The sequence below is a fragment of the Benincasa hispida genome, chromosome 1 (genome assembly GCF_027475165.1).
Source record: "Benincasa hispida cultivar pf3 chromosome 1, pf3_genome.v1.1, whole genome shotgun sequence".
Taxonomy (NCBI): domain Eukaryota; kingdom Viridiplantae; phylum Streptophyta; class Magnoliopsida; order Cucurbitales; family Cucurbitaceae; genus Benincasa; species Benincasa hispida.
In genome coordinates, this window is record NC_143478.1 from 97,314,238 (window position 1) to 97,340,865 (window position 26,628).

Consider the following 26,628-nt stretch of genomic DNA (forward strand, 5'->3'; position numbering starts at 1 on the left):
GATAATTTGATCTTTACTGATATTAAATAGATAATTGGACATGACCTTATTCTCTAGAGGTTAAAGGTTTGATCCCATCCCGTAGTGATTATACTAAAAAAGAGATCAATGCATCAGTGTCATGGTTGAAAGTAATATAGGAGTAGTCTACCATCTTTCTTTACTACCACAAGTAAATTTTTGTTGTTGAAATTTCTTATAGTGAAAAGTTGGTTGCAGTGTTGCAGACAGGCCTTTCATTTGGGAGGAGAATTGGTTCAAGAAAATATAGGATTGAGAACTCTTTTAAAAGTAGCAGGGGTCTTGCTGATTTTGCTAGTGTTCAATAATTTAGTGTAGCATTGTCATTCATTTTTGTTAACAAGTACATGGGATCTTGTACAGTTTGTTCTAAATATGTCGATCGCCTCTATTTGACATTTGTTATGTGACAACATTTTTTTCTTCTTTTCTTAAATAAAATTATTGTTGTTGTTGTTGTGCTTAAAGTAGACTACAAAAAGATGGACAAAGAAGTCTAAGATGCACTCAAGCATTGCTCGTTGTCGTGATCATCGATCTCATTAACTTCAATGTGAAGGCTTGTTTCTACTTCATTAATAGATATATCGAAGACAATTAAAATAGTAAATTGTGCTCGGTTAGGTGTGATTGTTTCTTTCGAGCTAGAGATTTCACCAACAATTACTTTCTATTTTATCCTTAATTTGGAAGTCATGGAGCAGAATATGAGATATGATAATATAGAACCTTCTATTTAAATTTAGTTTAGCCAAAACATTGAAACACCCGACCATCCGGCCTTGTATGTTTGAAGCCATTTTTCAATGATTGACCCACTATTATTCCACAAACATCTCTTATATATAAGTTTGAACTATTTTTTCTTTATAAAATCTCAATCAATCCATTCAAAGATTCTTCCAAATGAAATAATCCAATAAAACTGTTTCTTTCGAGTTTATTAGAAAAAGATCTCAATTTGTGCATAGATTTTTTTTTTTTTTTTAAAAAAAAAAAAGAATCACTTTGTAACTTAGGACTATAATAATCAATTTTTTACCTAAGTGAACTACAAAAAGATAGGTACAATCTAAGCTGCACATAACTATTATTTTTTTATTGGAATTTGTAGTTCTATAATGAAGAAAAATTATATAATAAATATAAAGTGTTTGCTTACGAATATGGCCAAAAAAATATATATATAAAAAAATAAAAAAATAAAAAAATAAAACAGAACCGTGTGAGAGAAAATCAAAGTAATTTTTTAATTGTTTAATAATTTTAAACTCGTAATGACAATGTTGAACAATTGTTACAAGCTCACAAAGGGTGGGCAGTGGTAATAGATACTATACTGATATCCTCCAGAAATAAATATATATAACATCAGACAGTTTCTGAGCTTGGGTGCCGCCATTCCAATAGAAAAAGAAAAAACAAAAACACACACCTTATGTAGCTTAAACAACATTAAACTGATCATAAAGTAAAAAAATATATATAGCTCAATAGAAGTAAGGTGATGAGGAACCGAATCCGAAGGCGTCGGTACTTGTGTCGGGAAAGGGTGGCAAAACCGCGTTCGAATCAAATGCCATAAACGAGGAAGAGGAAGAGGGGGAGGCGGTGGACCAATCAATCATAGTGGCACAGTCGTTGTAGGAAGAAGAAGCGTCGGGTGGGAGCGGAGGGAGCTCGGCGTCGTCATGCGGGATGCCAGTGTCCATGAAGGCAGTGACGGGTTGGTAAGAGTTGGTGTCGGGCAACCAGTCGTTGCCCGGGAATGAGCTGGTGGAGAAAGGGTCGTCGTGAAGGGTGAAGCAGAGGTGGTTGGGTTGAGATAGGGGAGTTAAAGAAGTAGGAGTAGGAGTTGGAGGGTAGAGTTGGGATTCATCGGGAGAGATAATGGAGGTAACTGATGAACCATGAGGCATGTCTGAGTAGACAAAGTTGGTGCGAGCCTTGGAGCCACGCATGGACCGGGCTGCTCGGTCATAGGCTAAGGCGGCCTCTTCAGCGGTGTCGAAGGTGCCGAGCCAATGCCTCTCTTTAGTGGAAGGGTCTCTAATTTCAGCAGCATATCTACCCCATGGGCGCCTTCTAACACCAAGAAACCTAGTGGGTTCTTGTTGATGGGGCTGCTGGTCTTGTTGCTTTCTTCTTGGCTTGGATGGGGAAGGAGAGTGGTTGGTTTTGGAGTTCTTGAAGTCCATAGGAACTGAATAAACAAACAAACACACGAAAGAGAAAGTGATTGGGGTAATGGAATAATGGAAATAGAAAAAGGGAATAATTGTAGGCCTGGTTTTAGGGGAGTTGCATGTAGTGGGGGTGGGGTTTAAATAACCCTAATTTATGTAATAATATATATTATTCCCTTTTTCAAACAAATCTCTCACCACATTCATGTTTTATTACCCTAAACTGAATGAGCAAAACTCCATATTAGTGGGCCCCAACTAACTGTGGATGATAATTGGTTATCTATAAATCAGACATATGTGAAAAGGGATTTGCATGTGATACTCTCAATTCAAATTCTCTTTTTTAATATATATATTAAAAATATTAAATAAATCATACCAAGTATTTCAGGGGAAACTTCTAGTATTGTTGGTACTATTTAAATCTTCAAATAATTTTGTGGTCATAAAAAGTGAGACTAGTACTCATATCACTAATATCTCCGCTCCACCTAACTTCATGTATCCTTTTTAGTAACAAACGATAAAAAAAATATTTGTCATATGACAATTTTAGATTTGACTTTTGAGTGGACTATATAAGGATGTTGTAGTCTGGGACGAGTATTTTTCTACTCATATTTAGGATAGTATAAAAAATAATACAAGCTAACTTAAGTTTGGACATACTTTTTAGGTATTACTTTTCAATGGACGAATTTTTTGTTTTATCTAATTAAATTTTGTTAGCTAAATTATCTATTTAGTTTTAAGTTATTTCATGTCAATAAAATTTCAAATCTCCATCCATGTTGAATTAACAATATGCATGAACATAGAGTTCAGGTTGAAGATTTAAATCTCCATCATTCTTTCACTTTTGTTTTATTTAAAAAAATAAAATATAGTTACCTGATTCATAGGGTTTCGATTAGTCTATTTGAAAAATAAGATATATTTTCCTTTCGTATAGTGTTTAAGTTCGTCTACTTGGCATGCCACTTAACTATATATTACAAATACATTATTGAGGACAACATAAGTATTAGAAGTGAGTTGAGCATAATTCAACTAGTTTAGGTGTTCTACATCTGTCATGAGAATGAAGTATTTGAATCTCGAGCTACATATTGTTAAACTGAAAAGAAATTAAAAGGAAAATAATACAATTAGTTACATACAATATGATGATATTGTTCATTTTGGGCATAAGCCCTAATCGTCCCCTTGAATGCACACCAACACAACTGAATGTAGGGACATGGTTTTGTTACTACTTGTTTAGGGACAAAAAAACCTCCAGCCATCTCAACAATGTTATGATATTGGCTACTTCAAAAATCAACCCTCATAACTTTGTTTTTTGTTTCACTCAAATGGTCTCATATCAATAAAGATAATTGTTTTCATTTATATATTATAGATCTCCTTTTTATCTAACCAATGTGAAACTTCGATGAAACTTAGATATTTAGTCGAACTACAAATTTCAAGGTCTTAATAAATAAATTATAAGCTTAGAATTTTAATAGACTCAACTTACACTATTTAGAATATTAATTAACTCTTTTTTTACTTAGAATTTATAATTAAATCACAAGTGGTTTTTTATTCTTCAACCCTGTTTTACCTAATCAGAAGGAAGACAACACAATATATATATATATATTGGACCATCTATAATGGATCATTATTCCTTAAAATGTAATGGCACACAAAAAGTTATTGTTGCATCAGGTGCTTCAAGGGCCAACTTAATCCTCTTAATAAAAGATTGCCAACATTTTAAAAAGTAGACATTTAACTAATAAATAATATACTCTTACATTATTCAAAATTTTCAAGAATTTCCACCACAAGTATGTGCCTTTTTTTTTGGGGGGGGGGGGGATAAGTCTATTCTTGATTGATGCCACATAAAATGAAAATTATTATACACATGTAAAAATGTTTAATCCTTAAGATAGGGAGATATCTAAAAACTATGTATGTGGCATGCCTTTTTAGTACCTCATAGATGACTAAAATCACTTTATTCACCACCAAAAATTGTAGAGTTTAATAAAAATATTAAGAGTGAAATTTCATAAAAACTTTTATTGATCATATAAGGTGCTTTTGGATGTTTTTTTTTCAATGCTTATATAACTATGTGTTTCACTTAAAAACACTTTTTTTTTTTCAAAATATATATACTTACCTCTTAATTGGTTTGTACCAACTAGCCACACAAAAAAAGATAAAAAATATATATTTAAAAAAAATTACAAATTATCGTGAGTCCTGTCAAACACACACTTAATATTTTTGCTCAACCAAAGCGAACATAGTTCAATTGACATACGAGCGTCTTAGTAATCATAAAGTATGTGGATTAGACCCCCCTACCTCCTATTGCACTAAAAAATTTTAATTTATTCATAACATAAACATGATTGATCAACTAAGAACACATTTGGTAACTATTTTTGCTTTTTATTTTTTGTCTTTGAAAATTAGGCTTATTTCTTCACCATTTCTTGCAATGTTTTGTATCTTTTTTAAGTATAATGGTTGAATTCTTAGTCAAATTAGAAAAACAAAAAACAAGTTTTCAAAAGTTTTTTTTTTTTAAATTTTGTTTGATTTTTTAAACCATTGGTAAAAAATAGATAACAAAAGAAAAAAAAATTGGAGGTGAAAGTTATATTTGTAGACTTAATTTTCGAAAAAAAAAAATAACAATCAAATGGTTACCAAATGGGGTCCAAGATAATTAACAAAGTTAGTATCTTATACTACTTCTACATGGCTTTTTCATTAGCTTTTGATTTCTTTGAACTCTTTTTTATGAGAATATATGAAGTTTGTACATCTCAAAAAGCATTTTTGAATCCAATCCTTACTAGATATAATTGATCATGATCTCAATTGCTGAAATATAAAACTGAAACACATTCATAATCAAAAGTTAAAAACAACAACAAAAAAAAAAAAAAAAAAAAAAAGAAAAAGAAAAATACTTAGTATTATGATATATAATTACTCTCTAAATCTAACATTCATTTCTTTTTCTTTTTTATTTGAAAAGGAGCTAACTTTCTTCATAAGTAGACTACTTTTTCAAGTTTCTCAACCAACAGATTTGACATTTTACAAAATGTTGATCCCACAAGCATGTTCATTTTCTTCATAACTTACATTAAAAAAAATGGAGAAATTATAATTCAAAGCAAAGAAAGGAAGAGTATTAATTATGAGATTAATAAATTCAAAGAAAAGGGTATAATTTTGAAGCCAGTCAATGATTTATATATAGTCAAACTCAAAACCATGAATGAGGAAATGATCTGATCCACTTGATAGCCATTATAATTGCATGTTCTCCATCAATCAGCTAATAATTATTAACCAAAGATGAGGTTTTTTTAAAAAAAAAAAATTAGAAAGAAATGAATAATTAAATTTAACTAAATAATATCTAAAAATTAAAGCATGCATGAGAGTTCTAAATGATGATATCCAAAATAAAGCTAACTTATTCTTTTTCCTATCAAAGGTTAATTAATTTAAGACTAAAAGACTTCCCAATCATGATTTGTGTACTAATCAAATCACTAAATCTCACATTCAATCAAAGAATTATACGCATGCAAACCCTTGAAAGGAACTTTATCAAAATCCACAATTAAAAAATAAAGATTAAAACACCATTTCGATTTTAATTTGTTCAATTTTAATCTTTCAATTGTCTAATTTTAGAGTATGTTTGAGTTAATTTTTCGGTGTTTAATTTTTACAAATAAGTAATTTTAGAAAAATTTGAAGTGTTTGATAGCTTTTGAAACATTTTCAAAGTGTATTTTAAACCCTTTTTATATATAAAAAAAAGATTAAATAAAAATGAATTTTTTGGAAGCTTATTTTTTATAGTCAATCCAAATAGGTCCTTATTCTCTCTATTTTAGTTGTCCAGTTTGAGTTTTGCGTTTTCAATAAATCTTAAATCTAGTCCAAATTGATTAAAAATAAAAATATTTTTCATGCTAGAGAATACATTATTTGAATATGTTTTTCAAATTTATAGTGAAATTGTTAATAAATAACAAAAAGTTTATTAAAAAATCAACAATAAACTAGCAATAAAAACTAAATTTAAGCTTTATTAAAAATACATGGATTATAATTAAATAATTGAAAGTATATAAACTAAAATAATAGCGACTAAAATGATATTTTGTCTAAAAAATAAGTTTAAAAAATTGATTTACGAAAAAACATGACGCAGCATATGATTGCCCAAGACTAAAACAAAGATGGATCTATTCAAATCTGACCATCATTTCCTTCATCATTCAAACATCTCCCCACCTTTTAGTTTTTGCATGCTCATGATTTACATTCTTTTTTATTATCGATTAGAATTTATTTATTTTGGTTACATACTTAAAAGGATCATGAAAGTAACAACCATAAAGTAAGTTCAAATTAAAAATTCAAATTACGAATATCTTTAACGAAACCTCATGTTATCTAATATAATATTATAGTCTATTTAAATAATATGGGGTTTCTTTTTAAAATCAATTAGTAAGAAGATGATCAATAATCTAATTATCTTAGAAAACTACTTGGATGCATCTCGGGTTGCATCCATTTTTGTACGACCCACCGTAATACCCAATCACAAGTTACCACATGACAAACTTGTCTTTAAAAAAAAATTATATATTTTTTTCCTTTATGATTGAAGGGGGTACATGGAGATGGATGTAGCCTATCTTATTAAGAATACAACGTTTTTCCATTTTTTCAATCTAGTATCCTCAACGTGTCCCTTTAGGATGATGTCTATTTGTGTTCACCATTCTTATATTGGATTCTAACTTCATATATATAGAGAGAGAGAGAGAGAATGCTCTATTTGAGCTTCACGTGCTGTAATACCATAAAAAATAATGATGTTTCATCTAAATCAATTGATAAAGAGAGGAGTAACTAATTATATATCTTATCAAGAGTTTGAAGTCTCTCTATTTCTCAAATGTATGGGATTTTCAACAGAATTCATAAAGCTCAAATAGATATGCAGTCCAAAATTTGAATCTAAACCAAAAAATAATTAGCGAACTTAAAGAGGCACAATTTAATTCCACATCGAAAAGATGAAGAAACCTCACAACCTTATGTTTATCAAGTATGGTGTCATACCCCATTAAATTAAACCAGAAATCTATAATTTCCATAATTTACCTTTGTTGTAGTACTAACTTTTTAAAAAAAAATAACAAAAGAAACATCAAGATATCTAAGAAAAGAAGGATCTCCAATAAAAGAAGTACTAAATAAATAATTTGATTTTTTGACAAGGGTCATGTTACCCTCTACATGTTACATGAGAGAGAGAGAGAGAGAATATAATTATCTCAGCCATGTGCATCCATTTTGTGCTAAATACAATGATACACTCCACAATCATCTCTTAAATTTTGAAAGTTTGATTGGCTTTTTTGTCCTTTAATTAAAATTAAATAAATTGATTGATTTAATTAATTAATGTGAATATTGTTTAGAGAAATAACCCCATTGCTTAATTAAATTGTATAAAGACACACACATAGACCCCCATATGGGGGAAACTTGGTTTGTTGGGTTGCATGTGACAATGACAAAAAAACATTTACTCTTTTATTTCGACAAAAAAAAAAAAAAAAAAAACAAAAAAAAAACAAAACAAAAACAATCGCTCTCCCTTCTTCCATTTCCTTTTCACAAACATTTCAACAATGGTCGGTTCTTCACCTAATAATTGACCATATCCTTTCTAACTACAACCTCATTATTATCGGTCTAAACTCAACTACTCATGTCCCTTTTTTTTCTTTGCACCAAAATATTTCTATGTTTTCGAGATGAAAATACGAACAAAATTTTACATAACTATCTATAATAGTACGATTAGAGTTGTTCATTTACATCATAAAAAACTTATTCTGAATGAAGTAAAGAATATAATCTTTATTTGTATAAAGGATGAATGAGAGGTGAAGACCTTTTTTTAATTATTATTGTTTTCATTTTTTGTTTCATGTGTATTATATGTAGAAAAATTATTTCAAATGGTAAACCTGTTGAAAATATTTACAAGATATATCAAAATTTTAGAATTATCAATGATAGACACAGTCTATCAGTGTCTTTCATCATCTATTTGTGATTAGTTTTAAAATTTTGATATATTTATAAATATTTTGGTTCATTTTTCTCTATTTAAAAACAATCCTTATATGTATATATATTAAAATAATGTTAAATATAAATGGAAGACTTGTGTATTTGAGACTGAATTTTGTAATATTGAATAGTATTGTTTTAGTAGGATTTTCATGATTTTTCCCGAAACTACCCATTCAAAAATATAGTTTTTGAAAAAAAAATCGTTCTAATTGATTGAATTTTTTCTTTTCATAAAAATGAATGGAGAATGAATGAGAACCGATCCCTGTGAATTTTCTGTGAGAAAATTCTATCCTAATTTATGCAAAGCTAAATGAGAAATTTTTTAATGATAGAGATGAAGATGTCATTTTAGCCTAACTAGTTTCGTCCCGTGAAAGATATTTCTAGATGTGAGAATTTATATTCTAGATGAATATCACATCATTATAGAGATATTTGGTGTAGGTTGTCCCAATATATCATAACACAAATTCATTATTCGAAATTTAAAAAGAGAAAAGAAAAAAAAAAAAAACAGAACGAACTATCTTTGGATTCCTGAAAACAATATTCTGAAATGTTTATTTAATAAATGAAAAATAATTGTAAGAGGGGGAGTCGGTCGAGGCAACAGATATCCAAATCCAAGACCATATATTAGTTAAAGACTTTGGCAGCTTTATAGAGTATAGTATTGGTTTAGAATCGCCGGAAGATTTGACTTTTTATATCACCACCGCCGTATGTATACGGTGGTCGTGGTGGTGGAGTCACCACCTTCCTAGAAACTCTCTTTCGACATCGAGATTGATAGCATAAATTTATGTAAGTTGAACTATACTAAAGCGAAATAGTGGTTTGTCTCAATCTTTTATTATAACAATTGCAAGTAAAAATTGTATATTTAACGGTAGTTATTGAAATTTACAAATATAGCAAAAAAAACATATAAAATATGATTTTTTTTTTTATTATTCCAATTTATCCTCTTTGGTATATCAACATGTATATCAACAATATATTTGACATACTTTATGTTTGGTGTATCAGTCAAACGATATATTTTAATTTATATTTGGTATGTTAAAAAATTAAGATACTTTATATTTGGTAGATAAATTAGTTATACAATTGATAAACAAAAGTTACCATTCATTATGCCAAACTTATTAGCCAACAATTACTCGTACATTTGTTATCATTCGTGAACACCTAATTTGAATCCTTATTCATATGTTTTAAAATATTGTTTTTCTAGTACATTATCATAAATTTATAATGGTTCAATTCATCCCGTTGGTAACAATTATGATTGTATGTTGATAAACTATTAATATACCAATGTTATACTTGAAATTGAGTTTTGAATGAGCTGGTTATAATCTACTAGTAATATACTGAACAAATGTATTTTTAAGTGTTGGGTTTGATAACCTAGATCTCATATGGTCCTGTAGTTTGTAATTGTATTGTACAAGTATTTTATTTATTTGATGTTTTATTTAATATTTAGTAGCATTAGACCCACAAACCAATAAATTAACATCTAAGGTTATCATTCATGTATGTAGAAACATACAGGTGGATCATGTTTAAGTGATAACCTAAATGGTCTGTAGTAGATGGATAAGGTTGGATACCTTATCCTGGTGATACTACGAGTACGACCCGCTTTGTAGATGTTACAATTGTTAAGTGCTAAATATTATTTGATCCTGATCATTCATGTGGAGATATGTTAGCGGAGGTATTCTATATAAAAGAGTTTGTATAAAACTAGACCACGAAATGACTAATCTCATTATATAACACTATTAATAATTGAGACATACATTTTACTAGGATGACCATAGGTGACATAAGCTGAATCCTGAGTGAGTTATAAACTCCTGCCTATGAGGGCGATCCTTTGATTTGTATGGGTGAGAGTGGTCATATCGTCGATTTAACAAGCCTACCATTTTGGGATTCTTCTGATAGAGGAGCTGGGAACACAGCTACCCATGATGGAATTCACTCCTTTCCCAAAGTTGGGATAAGTAGATAAATTGCTTCCTTAAGGGTTAATTCCAGGGCTTGAACAATTTGGCGCCACACTCTCTCCTGGCTCGAGAGGGGTTTAGTCATAGTTGGACTATGATTTATTGTTCATTAAAGGGATTAGTGGTACTTAAGGAGTTAGATGTAACTATAGGGGCAAAATGGTAATTTTGCCTAGCTGTACTTACGAGCAATTTGTGAAGGGTCATTACGTTGTTGACTAGTTAAATCTAATAGAAACAGAAATATATCTATAGTATGATGAGTGCAGCTATCGGTCTTTAGTGGAGTGCCTAATAGTTAATGGATTTTGAATAAATTAATTAAAGAGTTTAATTATTATTCAAATACGATTGGAGCTTCAATCTATAGGTTCATGAGGTCTCCTCTGTAGCTCAATAGGGATTAAATGAGAATCAATTTTGGATTAATTTGAATTGTTCAAATTAATTGAGGGAATTAATTATATATGATATAATTAATTTAATTTAATTATATATGATATATTTACTATAATGTACTTGATATAATATAATATAAAGTTAATTTGAGAGAAAAACAATATTTGAATATGATTCAAATATTAATTATATGAATTGGATTCATATAATTATATTTAATATAAGTTGATTTATATTAAATGTCATTGGTGAGAGAATTAAAACTATAAGTTATATTGTATGTGATACAATATTAAACCATAGGTTATATGTTATATGTGATATAACATATAGTTATATACATATAATAAGTTGGTTATATATATATATATATATATTAATTAAAATTAAATTTATTATTATTATTATTATTATTTTGAAATTAAGGGAGGGAAATAACTTCCCACACTTATTCTCTCTCAATCCACGTATTGTGTGGGTGGTTGCATTTGAGATACTCTTTTTTTCTTTGTTTTGACAGAAGGAGGATCATAGAAACATCTCTGCAAAAATTCCCCGAGTTTTTTCAATCTCTATTCTCCTCTAAATTCCCCCATTCTTCCTCCCCCCAGAGAATACAAAAGGTTATGATGGTGGTGGCCATTTGGAGATCATCTTGTTCATGACCTTTCTTGGAGAGGAAAAACGTGAAGAAAAAGTTCTTCAAAGGTAAGAGTTTCTTGAATTCCAATTCTCTTTTAATTCTACATTTAGCATGCTATAGTTTATTTTAAATACATAATGTTCTGTTTGATTTTTTGAAATTGTGAGTTTTGTAAAACATGGGATTTGGGACTGAACCCTGTTTCCGCTCAAAGACCTTCACTGGATCCTATAATTGGTATCAGAACGGGTTTCTTCCCAAATTTTTCCAAAATTTCAGAGTTAATTTTGTAGTTTAATGATAGGATTTTAGCATTCTGTATGTTCATGTGATGAATGTTTATGTATGTGATTGATTGTGATTATTGGATGTTTTTGGGATTGGTTAGTTTAGTTTTATCGCTTTCAATTTACAATTTGATTTGTAAAGGGCTCGTGTTTTGGGAGGAAAAATGGAGTATATGATACTTCATTTTACCTTTTCACGTTTCTCCCTAAAAGTTCACATCATGAGAACTATATTCGGTCTTGAGGCACCTTTGCTTGTGTCCCCCTATGGATGGTATTTGTATAGATCAATATCAAGGTGAATGGAGAAAGTGTTTATAGTAAGTGGGAGCAGGATGTGTGTCAACATATCCCACGGTCTCTCACATTAGTTGGTAATAAAGTTTCAAGCTCACCCTCGAGGCACCTTTGCTTGTGTCCCCCTACGGATGATGTTTGCATAGGTCAATATAAGGTGAATGGAGAGAGTGTCTATAGTAAGTGAGAGCGAGATGTGTGTCAACATATCCCATGGTCTCTCTCATTAGTTGGTAGTAAAGTTTCATGTTCGGCCTCGAAGCACCTTTGCTTATGTCTTCCTACAGATAGCATTTGCATAATTCTTTACCTCAAACTCTAGAAATGGATAGGATTACTTTAGTTTTTGCGCCAATCGGTTTTTCCGTATGGTTGGCTCATTGGGACAGAACTCTAGAATCTAAAACAAGGGGTTACACTTACAAGAAATGCTAAGAGAGTTTAACAATTTCTAGACCGAACAATAGTGACTGATAGTTACAGTAACAAGGTGTTGTTCTATCTATTGGTTGAGATAGTCTCATTTTAGTGAAGGGACACTTGATCACCTTAAAATGGATTTTGTCCCGTCTCACTGAAATATCATTGTAAAATAGAAGTCAAATAGGGTGCATTAGATTATTTTGCTAAATTTGATTGGTTTTTCCAAATGGGTTAATGCATAATATACTAATATAAATGGTTTGTATGGTTTAAGAAATTTATTAATCATGACTACCATGACTTTAAATTTGCTTGCTGCTGACAAACATATGGGCAAAAATTAGACAACCTAGAAGAACGCAGTCAACATATTTTAGTCATCGATGACCTCCGTTTTGTCCTTATGGAGGATTGTCTTCCTATTGCTGCTCAAAATGCCACTCGAAATGTTGGAAAGACATATGAGCGCTAGAAACCGGCAACCGAGAAGGCCTGAACGTATATCTTGGCAAGCCTTTCAGAAGTCTTGGCCAAAAAACATGAGCCCATGTTCACTGCTCGTGAGATCATGGAGTCCCTACAGGGGATGTTCGTACAACCATCTGCAAAACTCAGGCACAACGCTCGTAAACACATCTTCAATGCCCATATGCAAGAAGGGGCATCTGTTAGAAAACACATTCTTAAATGATGGTTCACTTCAACATGGTGGAGATGAATGGGCTTGTCATTGATAAAGCCAATCTTGTTAGCTTCATTTTGGAATTTTACCTGAAATTTCCTACAGTTCCATAGCAATGTTGTTTATGAACAAGATTGATTACAACCTGACCATCTTATTCGATGAGCTTTAGACTTTTTAGTCCTTGATGAAAAGCATGGAACAAAAGGGAGAGGCAGATGTTTCCTCGTCCTTAAAAAAGTTCTATAGAGGATCGTCCTATGGAATTGAGTTTGTACCTTCTTCTTCTGGCACCAAAAAATGAAAGAAGAAGAAAGGTGGAAAGGGAAAAGCTAACCAACCAGCTACTATCCAGAAGGGCAAGAAGGCCAATGTTACAAAGAGAATCTGTTTTCATTGCAACCACGATGGACACTGGAAGAGGAACTGTCTCAAATACTTGGTAGAAGAGAAGAAGGACAAGAAAGGTAAATATGATTTACTTGTATTGGACACTTGTTTAGTGGAGAATGATGATTCTGTCTGGATAATTGATTCAGGCGCCACTAACCATGTTTATTCTTCATTTCAGGGAATTAGTTCCTAGTAGCAACTAGAAGCTAGGAAGATAACGATGCATGTTGGAACTGGGTACGTCATCTCAACTATGGTAGTGGGAGGGCTCAGACACTGCTTACATAAATCTTATATTTTATTAGATAATTTGTATGTAGTTTCAGGTTTGAAAAGGAAACCATATTTCTGTAAAATATCTTCTTGAACAACATTATTCTCTTAATTTTCAAGTAAATAAAGTGTTTACTAACAAGAATGGATTATTGATCTGTTGTGCTAATCTTGAAGATAATTTGTATGTTTAAGACTGTTAGCAACTAAAGCCTTCCTTAACACTGAAATGTTCAAAACGGTGGTAACTCAAAATAAAAGACTTAAAATTTCTCCTAAAGAAAATGCTCGTCTTTGGTAGCTAAGATAAGGACACATAAATCTAAACAGGATAGAGAGATTGGTCAAGAATGAACTTCTAAGCGAGTTAGAAGAAAATTCTTTACTAGTGTGTGAGCCATGCTTTGAAGGCAAAATGACTAAAAGATCTTTTATTGGAAAAAGTCATAGAGCCAAAGAAACCTTAGAGCTTGTACATTTAGACCTCTATGGTCTGATAAATATTAAAGCAAGAGGATGGTTTGGATATTTCATCACGTTTATTGATGATTATTCTAGATATGGCTATGTATTTAATGCAACAGAAGTCTGAAGTCTTTGAAAAGTTCAAAGAATTGAAGGCTTAAGTTGAAAATGCATTAAATAAGATGACTAAAACATTTTTACTTGATTGAGGTGGAGAACTTTTAGATCTTACATTCCAGAACTATTTGATAGAATATGGAATTGTATCCCAATTCTCAACACTTGGTATATCTCAGAAGAATGGTGTATCAGAAAGGAGAAATCGAACCCTGTTGAACATGGTTCGGTCTATGATGAGTTATGCATTCCTACTGGAATTGTTATGAGTTTATACAATACAAACTGCAACATATATTTTGAACTGTGTTCTATCCAAGAGTGTTATTAGAACACCTTTGGAATTATGGAATAGTCATAAAGATAGTTTACGCCATTTCAAGATTTGGGGTTGCCCAACATATGTACTTGAGGAAAATCCTAAGAAACTGGAACCTCATTAAAATTGTACCTATTTGTAGATTACCCGAAAGGAATGAGATGTGGTTACTTTTACGATCCTAAAGAAAATAAATTGTTTTTATCGACAAACGCTACATTTCTAAAGGAGGACCACATAAGGGAGCACAAGTCCTACAGTAAAATTGTGTTTAATGAACTTTCCAAGGAAACTACTGAGCCTTTAACAAGGGTTATTGAAGAACCCAACACCTCAACAAGAGTTGTTGTAGTTGGATCATCTAATAGGTCAAATCCACCTCAAGTGTTAAAGGAACCTCGACGTAGTGGGAGGGTTGTAAACCCACCTATCCGTTACATGAATTTAACAGAAATCTTAGCTTTGGTAGCTGATAGAGATGTTAAGGATCCATTGTCTTACAAGAAGGCATTAAAGGATGTTGACAAAGATGAGTGGATCAAAGCTATAGATCTTGAAATAGAGTCTATGTACTTCAATTCAGTTTGGGATCTTGTAGATCAACCTTATGAGGTAAAACATATAGGTTTCAAATGGATCTACAAGAGGAAACGGGGTGCTGATGGGAAGGTGCAGACCTTCAAGGCTGGACTTGTGGCAAAAGATTATACCCAAGTTGAGGGAGTTGACTATGAGGAGACTTTCTCACTTGTTGCCATGTTAAAGTCTATCTGGATCCTCCTGTCCATTGCCTCATATTATGACCATGAGATCTGGCAAATGAATGTCAAGAGTGCCTTTTTGAATGATAATCTTGAAGAGACCATTTAAAGGGACCAGTCTGATGGATTCATAATCCAAGGTCAAGAGCAAAATGTTTGCAAGCTTAATCAGTCCATTTATGGATTGAAGCAATCTTCTCGATCTTAGAATATAAGAATTGATATTGCGATCAAATCTTATGGCTTTGATCAAAATGTTGATGAGCCTTGTATTTACAAGAAAATCATCAATAGTTCAGTAGCTTTTCTAGTGTTGTATGTAGATGATATCCTACTCATTGGGAATGATGTAGGTCTACTAACTAAAATTAAGAATTGGCTAGCAACCCAATTCTAAATGAAAGATTTGAGAGAGGTGCAGTTTGTTCTGGGCATTCAGATCTTTAGAAATTGAAAGGAAAAAATGCTAGCTCTATCTCAAACATCATACATTTATAAAATATTTTTCAAGTTTTCGATGCAGAACTCCAAGAGAGGTTTACTACCTTTTAGACATGGAGTTATATTATCTAAGGAACAGTGTCCTAAGACACCTCAAGAAGTTGAGGAAATAAAACGGATACCCTATGTGTTGGTTGTTGGCAACTTAATGTATACAATGTTATATACTAGACCTGACATCTGCTATACTGTGGGGATAGTCCGTAGATATCAGTCTAATCGAGGATATGATCACTGGACCGCCGTTAAGAACATCCTCAAATATCTACGAAGAACGAGGGATTACATGCACATGTATAGTTTTAAGGATTTGATTCTTACAGGATACATGGACTCTAATTTTCAGATTGATAAGGATTCTAGGAAACCCACATCAGGATCGGTGTTTACTCTTAACGGATGACCAGTAGTCTGGAGGAGCACCAAGTAAGGGTGCATTACTGACTCCATCATGGAGGCTGAGTACATAGTGGCTTGTGAAGTTACTAAGAAAGTTGTGTGGCTTAGGAAATTCCTGACTAATCTGGAAGTGGTTTCAGACATGTCCAAGCCCATCACCCTTTAATGTGATAATAGTGGTACCATGGCTAATTTCCAAAAGCCTCAAAGTCACAAATTGTTGGGAATGTCCTAGAACTTGCAGTTTGTAAATTTTACACTAAACATTCTATTATCAATAAAATATTATTGAGTATCTTATTCAATAAAGTTATTGATTTTGCATTCTATTATGAAAATCCATTAAACATATCCATGGCTATAGTATGAATACTTTAACTTTATGGGGTGACATAAACAAGATCAAGTTAATAGTATATAGCATAAATGGTCTATAAGTATATGGATGAAATTAGGTATCTCATCCTGGTAACACTATTGGATGCGACCCATTTTGTATAGGTAATACAAATGATGTGATCCACAAATCATTCATGTAGAGACATGTGAGTGGGGACATCCTACGCAATGATTTGCATATAGACTGAACCACGAAATAATCATTTTTCTTTATAACGACCGTTTACTGTTGAAACTGACTATTTCATACTAAAGTAACCTAGGATAACTCGATCTTAATCCTACGTTAGCTATGAACTCTTGTTTATTCGGGATTATCCTTTGATCTGCATGGATGAGAGTAGTCCAACAACACTACTCAATAAACCTTCCATTTTGGGGATAAGACCGAATGGATAACTGAGGACATAGCCCTGCAAGATGAAATTTACTCCTACCCATTTTAGGGTTAGTATATAGGTTGTTCTCTTAAGTACTGATTCAAGGTCTTCAACAATCGGGCCCCGCCTTCTCATAATAGAGAGGGACATGATTCATAAGTAGTATTATGAATTAAATTGTTCATTAGAGGGTTAGTGTGAACTTGAGGAACAAGAAGTATTTAAAGGGATAAAATGATAATTTTGACCCAATTGTAATTACGAACGACCTGTGATGGATCGACTTACTGATTATGGTTTACATGGACAGAAATATATCTACAGTGAGAAGAGTGCAACTATCGAGCTATAGTGGTGTGCTTTAATAGTTAAGGAATAGTAATTAATTCGATTAAAGAGTTTAACGAATTAATTACAAATCGTTGAAGCTCATGATCTGTAGGTCCATTAGATCCCTCTACTAGCTCTTAAATTGGAATAACAAATTGTGTATTGATGTATGAAATTAGGATTATGAATTTGAAATATTCAAATTCAATTTTAGGGTTTTCAATTGATTGTATATGATACAAGTCCCTGAGTTCGACCTCGGATCACCCGAGAAACTTGCGTTCGCGTCATACTTGGCGTGAGCATAAGAAAACTTGTGACAAGAACGCAAGGTCATTACATATAAGAGTAACACATATTTTCATTCTAACCCATGACCACCGACGCATGATAATTCAAGTTTCTCGGGTGATTCGAGGTCGAACTTAGGGACTTGAAGCTAGATGTATGCGGTGATGTGTTTGCGGTGGATAAATAAAAGAATGATGGGGGTTGTAAGCTATAAACTACTCCTACTTCTAACTATCAGATTAAGCAGTGAGAATATGATTGAGAGGTAGAGACACGACAACTGTTGACGTGTAATAAATACATGAAAAAATAGATAAAATGGGAGGAATTCTTCATCGCAACCCTAAGCTTGACCGCAAGGGCAACCCCAGCCAATGCAGACTAATGTGATTATGCATACACGCCCGCCGCAAATGCACGTGATTTGTAATAACAAACGAAACTTATTCCTAAGTCTCCATTCTTGCTTATGCAATCTTAATCTAGCTCTTCCGAGCCTCAATTCTAACTTAGCTCTCTCAAGTCTTAGGTTCTTTCTTTAGACTCTCTCTCGAGTAGTTCTAAAGGTGTGTTGGACGCATACATAAGACAAGATAATCGCAAAAGCCTGGTTGACATAAGATTATTCCTATCTCTAGTGAACACTTGCTTACATTGCTTAATGCGACCAACCACTTACCCTCCCAGACAGTTGGTTTTTGCTTACTTTACTCATAGACAAGCATTGTGTTCGCCTATAGGCAGGCGTTTACTACAGCTTCACACTAAGAAAATAAGGTTTTCTCACAACACTCACGCAACGCACACCTCCCGGTGGTTTGCTATATGCTTCATATTCCTATGGCACATGATTAAGTATGTGATACTCTAATAGTCTCACTAAGTGATATAATGAAAGTTAAGGATGCTAAGTGAAGGAAGATGGAGATGAAATCGAAGAAAATATAGAAATGCATTGATCATAAAGTGTATTAATTCCTTAAGCCAAAATGCAATACAATACAATATAAGGAAAGAAGAGAGATGAAAAGGCTAGCTGGAAGCAATGTCTTGCTTCTAGCAGATGTGTATCAAGGCTGTCGGTGGTGCCATGGATAGGCGGTAGAGCAAACTCTCTCGAGATCTAACCCCGACGAAGGCTTTGGTCGTCACTCGGAATGGATGAAGGAGATGAAGAACTCTCAAGCTTTTCTCTCATGCTTTCGTCTGGATCACAAGGATCTGCCCGAAGGCCGAAACTTGGATGATTTAAAATTCTGCTCAGCGGCTTCAATTTATAGAGCTTGATCGCCGACAGCATTAATGGACCTACTCTGATTCTAACATTCGCGGTGCGATGGTCCTTTTCTAAATCTCTACGGCTAACGATGTGGTAGGTGAAATGTCAATACCATCTATTGATTCTCCCAAGATATGCGTTCATGTTTCCATTCCACCAACCTTGCATTCATCCATCTATTATGGTTATCATCATGTAGTTGCAATCTCCTTGCGATGACCGCATTCGCTCGATGACCGCAAGTTCTCAGCGATGACTGCATTCGCTTGACGACCGCAACTTCTATGCGATGGACGCATGCGGTTGATGGCTGCAACATCCATGCATCGAATGTATGCGTTCGCCTTTGCGATGGAGAAATTCTCCACATGCGGTCGTCTTTGCGATAGCCTGGCTTCTGCGTATGCGTCCACTTCCTACGTTAGTTACAAAGATAGACAATTGAGACTAGTCTATCTTCTACAAGACCAGACCATGAAATGACTAGTCTCATTATATAACACCGTTCGTAATTGAGACTTACATTTCACCAGGATGACCATAGGTGACATGACCTGAATCCTAAATGAGTTGTGAACTCTTGCCTATGAGGGCTATTCTTTAATTTGTACGAGTGAGAGTGGCCATATCGCCGACTTAACAAGCCTACTATTTTGGGGATTTGTCTAATTGAGGAGCTGGGAATACAGCTACACAAGATGGAATTCACTCCTTCCCTAAGGTCGAGGTATGTAGATATATTACTCCCTTAATGGTTGATTCCAGGCTTGAACAATGTTGCCTCACACTCTTTCCTAGGTCGAGAAGGGTTTAGTCATAGTTGGATTATGATTTATTGTTTATTAGAGGGATCAATGGTACTTAAAGAGTTAGTTGTAACTACAAGGGCAAAATAGTAATTTTGGCTTAGCTGTAATTACGAGCTTTATGACCATGAAGGAACTCTTATACAAGAGTACCTCTGAGCGAAAACGGATCTTTCCAAAACATTGTGATAGAATTACCACATTTACATTCACACATACAGATATGCATCAAACTATAAATTACTGACATGCTTAAAGAATAAACAAATAGGAGAACAAGAAACTTACCAGTTGAAGACTTTCTTCATAGCAAATCTCGCTCTCGCTCTCGCTGGAATGTCAGGTTATCGTTCAGCAAAACTCCGGTCGTCTACTACGAACGGACTCCACACGAACAGACCAAGATGGGGAAAATACCACCACTTGGAACCCTTAATATTCTCGGAGTGAGAATCCAAAGAGTAGGCTCTATTCGGATTTGGTAGAGGGGAGGAGGAAAAGAGATCGTATACAACGATCAAGTAAGTGGGAGAAAGGTGAGTCTATCGTATAGACAAAGTGCTTGATCATTTAGGCGAAGTACACGATCGTATAGGAAAATGTAAGCGATTATCTATATGATCGTTTAGTAAAAGCTCGGCACTAAGTGATCATTTAGGAAAAGGTAGGCGATTGTTTTGAAAGAAGCACGCGGGTGTAAGCGATCGTCTATTAAACTCAAGCTACCGATAGTCTCTGATTTATTAAGCGATAGGCAGCTAACACCTTTTTTGAGCAATTAACCGTGTTCTTTGCAAAATGAAAACAATTTTTCTTTTATTCTTCAGTTACGAAAACCGAATGGAACTTCCCATTAACGCATGGTTACGGAGAAAAAGGCTACCAATTATCCTATAATTGTCCATTTAAAAAAAATAATAAATATAATCATATTATATTCATTAACCTATAGTTTAATATCATATATCAACCATAGTTTTTTCTCCTCCACTAGATATAAATCATATTTATATCCAATTTCCTCCAATTAATGTATCTCATACATAAAGTCAATCATATCATATATAATTACCTAGTTCAATCATATCATAGATAATCAAACTCTCCCTTGTCAATTTGAACATTTCAAATTGACCTAAAAACTTATTCTCATCCTGAATCCAAGCTACCAAGGAGACCTTATGGACGTATGGCTCGAACCTCCAACGGTACGTGAATAGCTGACTAAACTCTTTAGATACGAGATCCACCATCCTTTAACTGTCAGGCATTCCACTAAAGATCGATGCTGAACTCTTCTTACCACAAATATATTTCTGTGTCCATTGGATATAACCAATCATCAATACGATAACCCTTCACAGATGCTTGTAAGTACAACTGGGCCAATTTACCGTTTTACCCCTATTGTTACATCTTACTTCTTGAGTACCACTGATCCCTCTAATGAACAATACAACATAGTTCTACTATGTGTGGACACCTCTAGGACCATGAGAAGGTGTGTAGCACCACATCGTTCAAGCCTCGGGATCAGCCCTTAAGAGAGTAATCTATCTACTTATCCTTACTTCGGGGAAAGAGTGAATTCTATCTTGTGTAACTGAGTTCCCAACTCCCAAATAAGACGAATCCTCAAAGTGGTAGGTTTGAGTCGGTGACCTGGCCACTCGCACCCATACAAATCAAAGGTCGGTCCTCAATGGCAGGAGTTCCCAACTCACTCAGGATTGAGATCATGTTACCTATGGTCATCCTAGTGAAGTGAAGTCTCTGTCATGAACGGCGTTATATAATGAGACATTAACACTTCGTGGTCAGGTCTTATACAAACTCTTTGTATAGGATGCCCCCGCTCGCATGCCACCACACGAATGATCAGGATCAGACCATCTATAGCAAGTCACAACACTTGTAACTATTTTACAAAGTGGGCCGCATCCGTAGTATTACCAAGATAAGATTTCCTTCCTATATCCATATACTACAGACCATTTTGGTTGTCACTTAAGACATGGTGCACTTGTATGTCACCACATACATGTTTAATTTACATAATGACAACCAGGGATCTTAGTTTATTAGTTTGTGGTAATGTAAATAAAACATCCAATGTACAAAGTCAAGTAGTGAAAAAAATATCATATATTATACATCACAAGCGTTTGTACAAATTGTGTTTACAAACTACAGGACACGAGATTTTAGGGCATCATCCCCAACATTATATTCAATGGACATAGAAATATATCTGTAGTGCAATGAGTACAGCTGTCGATCTTTAGTGGAGTGCCCGACAATTAATAGATGTTGAATATATTAATTAAAAAGTTTAATTAATTATTCAAGTACCACCGGAGCTTCAATCTACAGGTCCATAAGGTCCATTCTGTAGCTCAATAGGGATTAAATGAGAATCAATTTTTTATTAATTTGAATTGTTCAAATTAATTGATGGGATACAAAAATTTCTAGAGATTTTTCAATCTCTATTCTCCTCTCAAATCCTCTCTTCTCTTCCCAAAAAAAAAACTAAGAGCCCACAAACTCCTTGGATTCTCATTAGAATACATGAGGATTTGAGTAGTGGTGGCCATTTGGAGATCATCTTGTTCGTGACCTTTCTTGGAGAGAAAAAACGTGAAGAAAAGGTTCTTCAAGGGTAAGTGTTTCTTGAAACCCAATTATCTTTTAATTTACATTTAACATGCTGTAATTTATTTTAAATGCATAATGTTCTAATTGATTCTGTGAAATTATGAGTTCTGTAAAAATTGGGATTTGGGACCGATCCATGTTTCTGCTCAAGGACCTTCACCGGATCCTATATTAAAAAGTACTGACATACTAATAATACACCGATGTTATATTTGAAATGAATTTTGAATTAAATGATATACTATTATTAAACAAATGTTATAACTGAAATTTAATTTAGAATAGATATAATTGATATACTATTGATACATTAATGTTATACTTGAAATGAATTTAGAATGAGTGTGATATACTATTGATACATTTATGTCATACTTGAAATAAATTTTTAATAACTACTATATATACTAATGATATACAACACTTTTAAACTTTAAATAAATTTTGCATGAATATCAGATAAATTACTGGTACACCAATGCAATATTTAGGATTATATTATGAATATATATGATTTACTTAGAAAGCATTTTGAATTAGTACTGATATAAAATTGAATTACTAATATATTTTTCTTTTTTGGAAAAGAAATACCAAAGTTATACTTTATGTATAATATTATTTTGAATGATATACTTCATATTTGGTAATCAAGAATAATGTTGATATTCTTTTATTTCTCTTTCTATGTGGTATATCAATTTACGAATATATGAAATATAAAGTATATACATTCTACAATTGATATGTGAAATTAAATGTAACTTACATGCCATCAAAATCATATAAATTTTTTTGCTAATATAACAAATTAAATGTATACCTTATATTAGTCATAGAGTTGATACAATTAATGCAATTAAGATATACTTTCAAAATCAGATAAACTTATTTAGACATAAAAAAACTAAAACAATAATCTAAATTGGACCAGCGAAATCTAACTTATAGAATGAAAATGACTCCATATCAAAACTAAACAAACAACAAAACAATAGACACCATGACACAAATAAAATAATGTATATCAGTTACATAAATGATAAAGTATATTAGTTGACTAATACAAAATATAAAATATATCAAATATAGTACTGAAACACATGGGGTAAAATTGAAATAATAATAATAAAAAAATCTTCTTTGATCCTTTTGATATATTTGCAATTTTAAACATCGAATGTTAAATTTGCAAATACTCATACATTTTTTTCAACTCAATACAATTTCTCTTTTTCTTTTTTTTTCACTCAAGTTTGTTTACTTTCATTACTTGAACTCAAATTATAAAAATTTAGACTCTATTTGATAACTATTTGATAACTATTTGATTTTTTAAAATAATCAAGTTTTTAAACACTATTTTTTTTACTTATGCATTTGTTTGTTTTATTATTATCTTCAACCAACATTTTAAAAAACCTAGTTAATTTTCAAAAGCTAAAAAAATATTATGTTTGGAAATTGGACAAAGAATTCATGTCTTTTTTAAGAAAGGTAAAAAATATGTAAATAATAGGGTTGTTTTTAAATATAGAAAAATAAACTAAAATATTTACAAAATATAGCAAAATTTAGACATTGATAGACTTCTATCAGTGTCTGTCGGTGATATTGATAGACAATGATGATATTGATAGACATTGATATAAGTCTATCAGTGTCTATCAACGTCTATCATTGATAATTCTAAAATTTTGTTATATTTTATAAATATTTGAAATAATTTTACTATTTGAAATAATATTTCTAAATAATGAGTAACAAAGCATAAATTTCTCAAACATGAAATTATTATCAAAAGTGTTGAAGATTCACCGCAACGGATCGGATATCAATTTTGTTTATACCATATTAATTAGATAATTAGCTAGCTGATAATGGGAGAAACAATTTAAAGATAAGGTTAACGTTTTAGTTTGAGATAATTTTGACTAAAACAAATCCAAAATCATACCCAATTTATAGCACTTTTTACTGGAAGCATTTTTTTCACTAATAATAATAATAATAATTCATTTTATATCATACAAAAAAAAACCTTGAAATAACAAATTGTTTGTTTAGCACTACATTCAAAAGCGATTATATTGGTTACAAATATGTATTATTTTCTTACAACAAATTTTGATTATATTTTTGGTGAATCACTTTAAAAGTCATTTTTGGATAGTCTCTTTCTCAAGAGCATCTTAAAACATAGCATTTAAATTAATCCAAAAGTTTGTAAGTGTTTTATTTATTTATGTATTTATTTAACTTTTTCTTTAAAGAAAAAAAACTAATCATCTAAAATCATTCAAAAAGTTATAGTAATTAAACTCGGTCAAAGTTATAAATTATTTCAGAATTGTTTTTGTGAAAAATTAGTTTTGTTTAAAAAAGAAAATTTTCAAAGTTATTCGATCTGAATGCACTATTAATATCATAGCAGATATGAAGTTAGAATATATTTTTGAGATGGTAATAATTTTTTCCCCTCAAATCTACACACGTGTTATATAAATTTAGGCTACGAAGAGGCACCTCTTATGATTGACTTTTTAAGTATTTTAAAATCCTTTTCTTTTTATATTCAAAAGTGTTTTTATTTTTATTTTTTTTCTCTAACACTTAAAAAAGGTGTTTCAAACATATGCCCAAAATTTAAGTAGAATAATACTATGTGTCTATGATATATGTGTAAATGAGTCAAAAAGAGGAATTATAGGCTACAAAAATAAAATCAAATTGAGGGGGCAAGTGGATATAAAATCCAAAGGAAGATCTTAAGATTTGAAATTTGGTGAATTAAAAAAGAAAATATAGGTAGAACTTGAATTAGGAAGACACAGTTATCAATGTTTTAAAAGAATAATAATTTAGGGTAATTGGTCTATATGTCACCCTAATGGCATCTAAAATGCCTTTCTTCAGGTGATCTCATATTCAATGTTTTGCCTTGTCTTTAATTGCCACCTCGTATAGACCTTATTCTCTACTACAAATTCATATAGGATAGGTTACTACTTTTCCATGTGATATCTTTTCAACACACTATATATATATTGTCGAATATATAACATTACCTACGTTTATCCCATGTGAAATGTAATAAATCAGTGGTTATTGGATCTCATTTTATTACGTTTGTTGTTATTTACATGTAATATGTAATCGTAATGAGTTGTATTGATCCACGTCCTCATCTATAATCAAAACGTTCAATCTATTTGAGGGACAATGGATACTAATTTGAAATTTACGTAGAACTCACTAGTCGATATCTTTACTATTATAGAGATTGTTACTTTTATAGTATGAAAATTATGAATCTTTCACATTTTCTGCTACCGTTACTATTATTGATACTAAGTAACAATAGCGGTAACAATAAATATGGCAGATTCATAATTCTAAGCAAACATGATCAAATCAATGGAATTATGTTTGAAATTGTGACTCATTATGACTAATCTATGAATTGACTCTTATTACGACTACACCAATTTTGATTACGAATTGGTAAACGTGACCTTAGATATTGAAAATAGTATAGTTTAACAATTATTTTTTTTTATTACTATAATTTTTATTATTACCTTTCAAAACTATCTGATTTGTAGTTTAATAATACTTCCAAAAGTATAAATGATATTTTCATAATAGCAATACTTAAGTGCAACCTAGATTATACCTAAGTATCATACTTCTCATTTTCTATAAAAAATAAAATAAATAAAAATAAAAAGATATTTTTTAATATTTTTAAAAAAATAAAAACACAAAAAAACAAATGTCAATTTTTTATTGAATACAACATGGACTGTACGAGAGATGTTGCTTCCTAGAACCACAGAAATACCTAAAAACTCTTATTAAAAGAGAGCTCTTAGAATTTACTCGTAAGTTTCGTCAATATCTATTATCATTTCAATCGTTTTTAAGTTCCATATTTGTTTATTATTTTTATAGAAGCTGCAATCTTACGTAGGTATAAATGAGAAATTACCTAGAGTTGAGGATCTAATTTGAAATTTAAAATTTCGGAGGACTAAAATGTAAGGGGAAAAAATTAAAATCTATAACTAAATCTACTTTTTTTTATTTAAGAAATC

At 31.8% G+C, this 26,628-nt stretch overlaps 1 protein-coding gene across 1 annotated transcript; it reads right to left on the reverse strand.

Moving 5' to 3' along the window:
* Positions 1 to 1,249: 1,249 nt before the first annotated feature.
* Positions 1,250 to 2,299, reverse strand: LOC120070175 (ethylene-responsive transcription factor LEP-like). The gene has a single exon (XM_039022030.2). The coding sequence runs from the start codon at positions 2,217 to 2,219 to the stop codon at positions 1,512 to 1,514; it is 708 nt and encodes a 235-aa protein (XP_038877958.1). The 5' UTR covers positions 2,220 to 2,299; the 3' UTR covers positions 1,250 to 1,511.
* Between the last annotated feature and the right edge of the window lie 24,329 nt (positions 2,300 to 26,628).

Bases quoted from the DNA above. Each gene is read 5' to 3' on its own strand.
- LOC120070175 (XM_039022030.2), bottom strand. From the start codon at position 2,219: ATGGACTTCAAGAACTCCAAAACCAACCACTCTCCTTCCCCATCCAAG.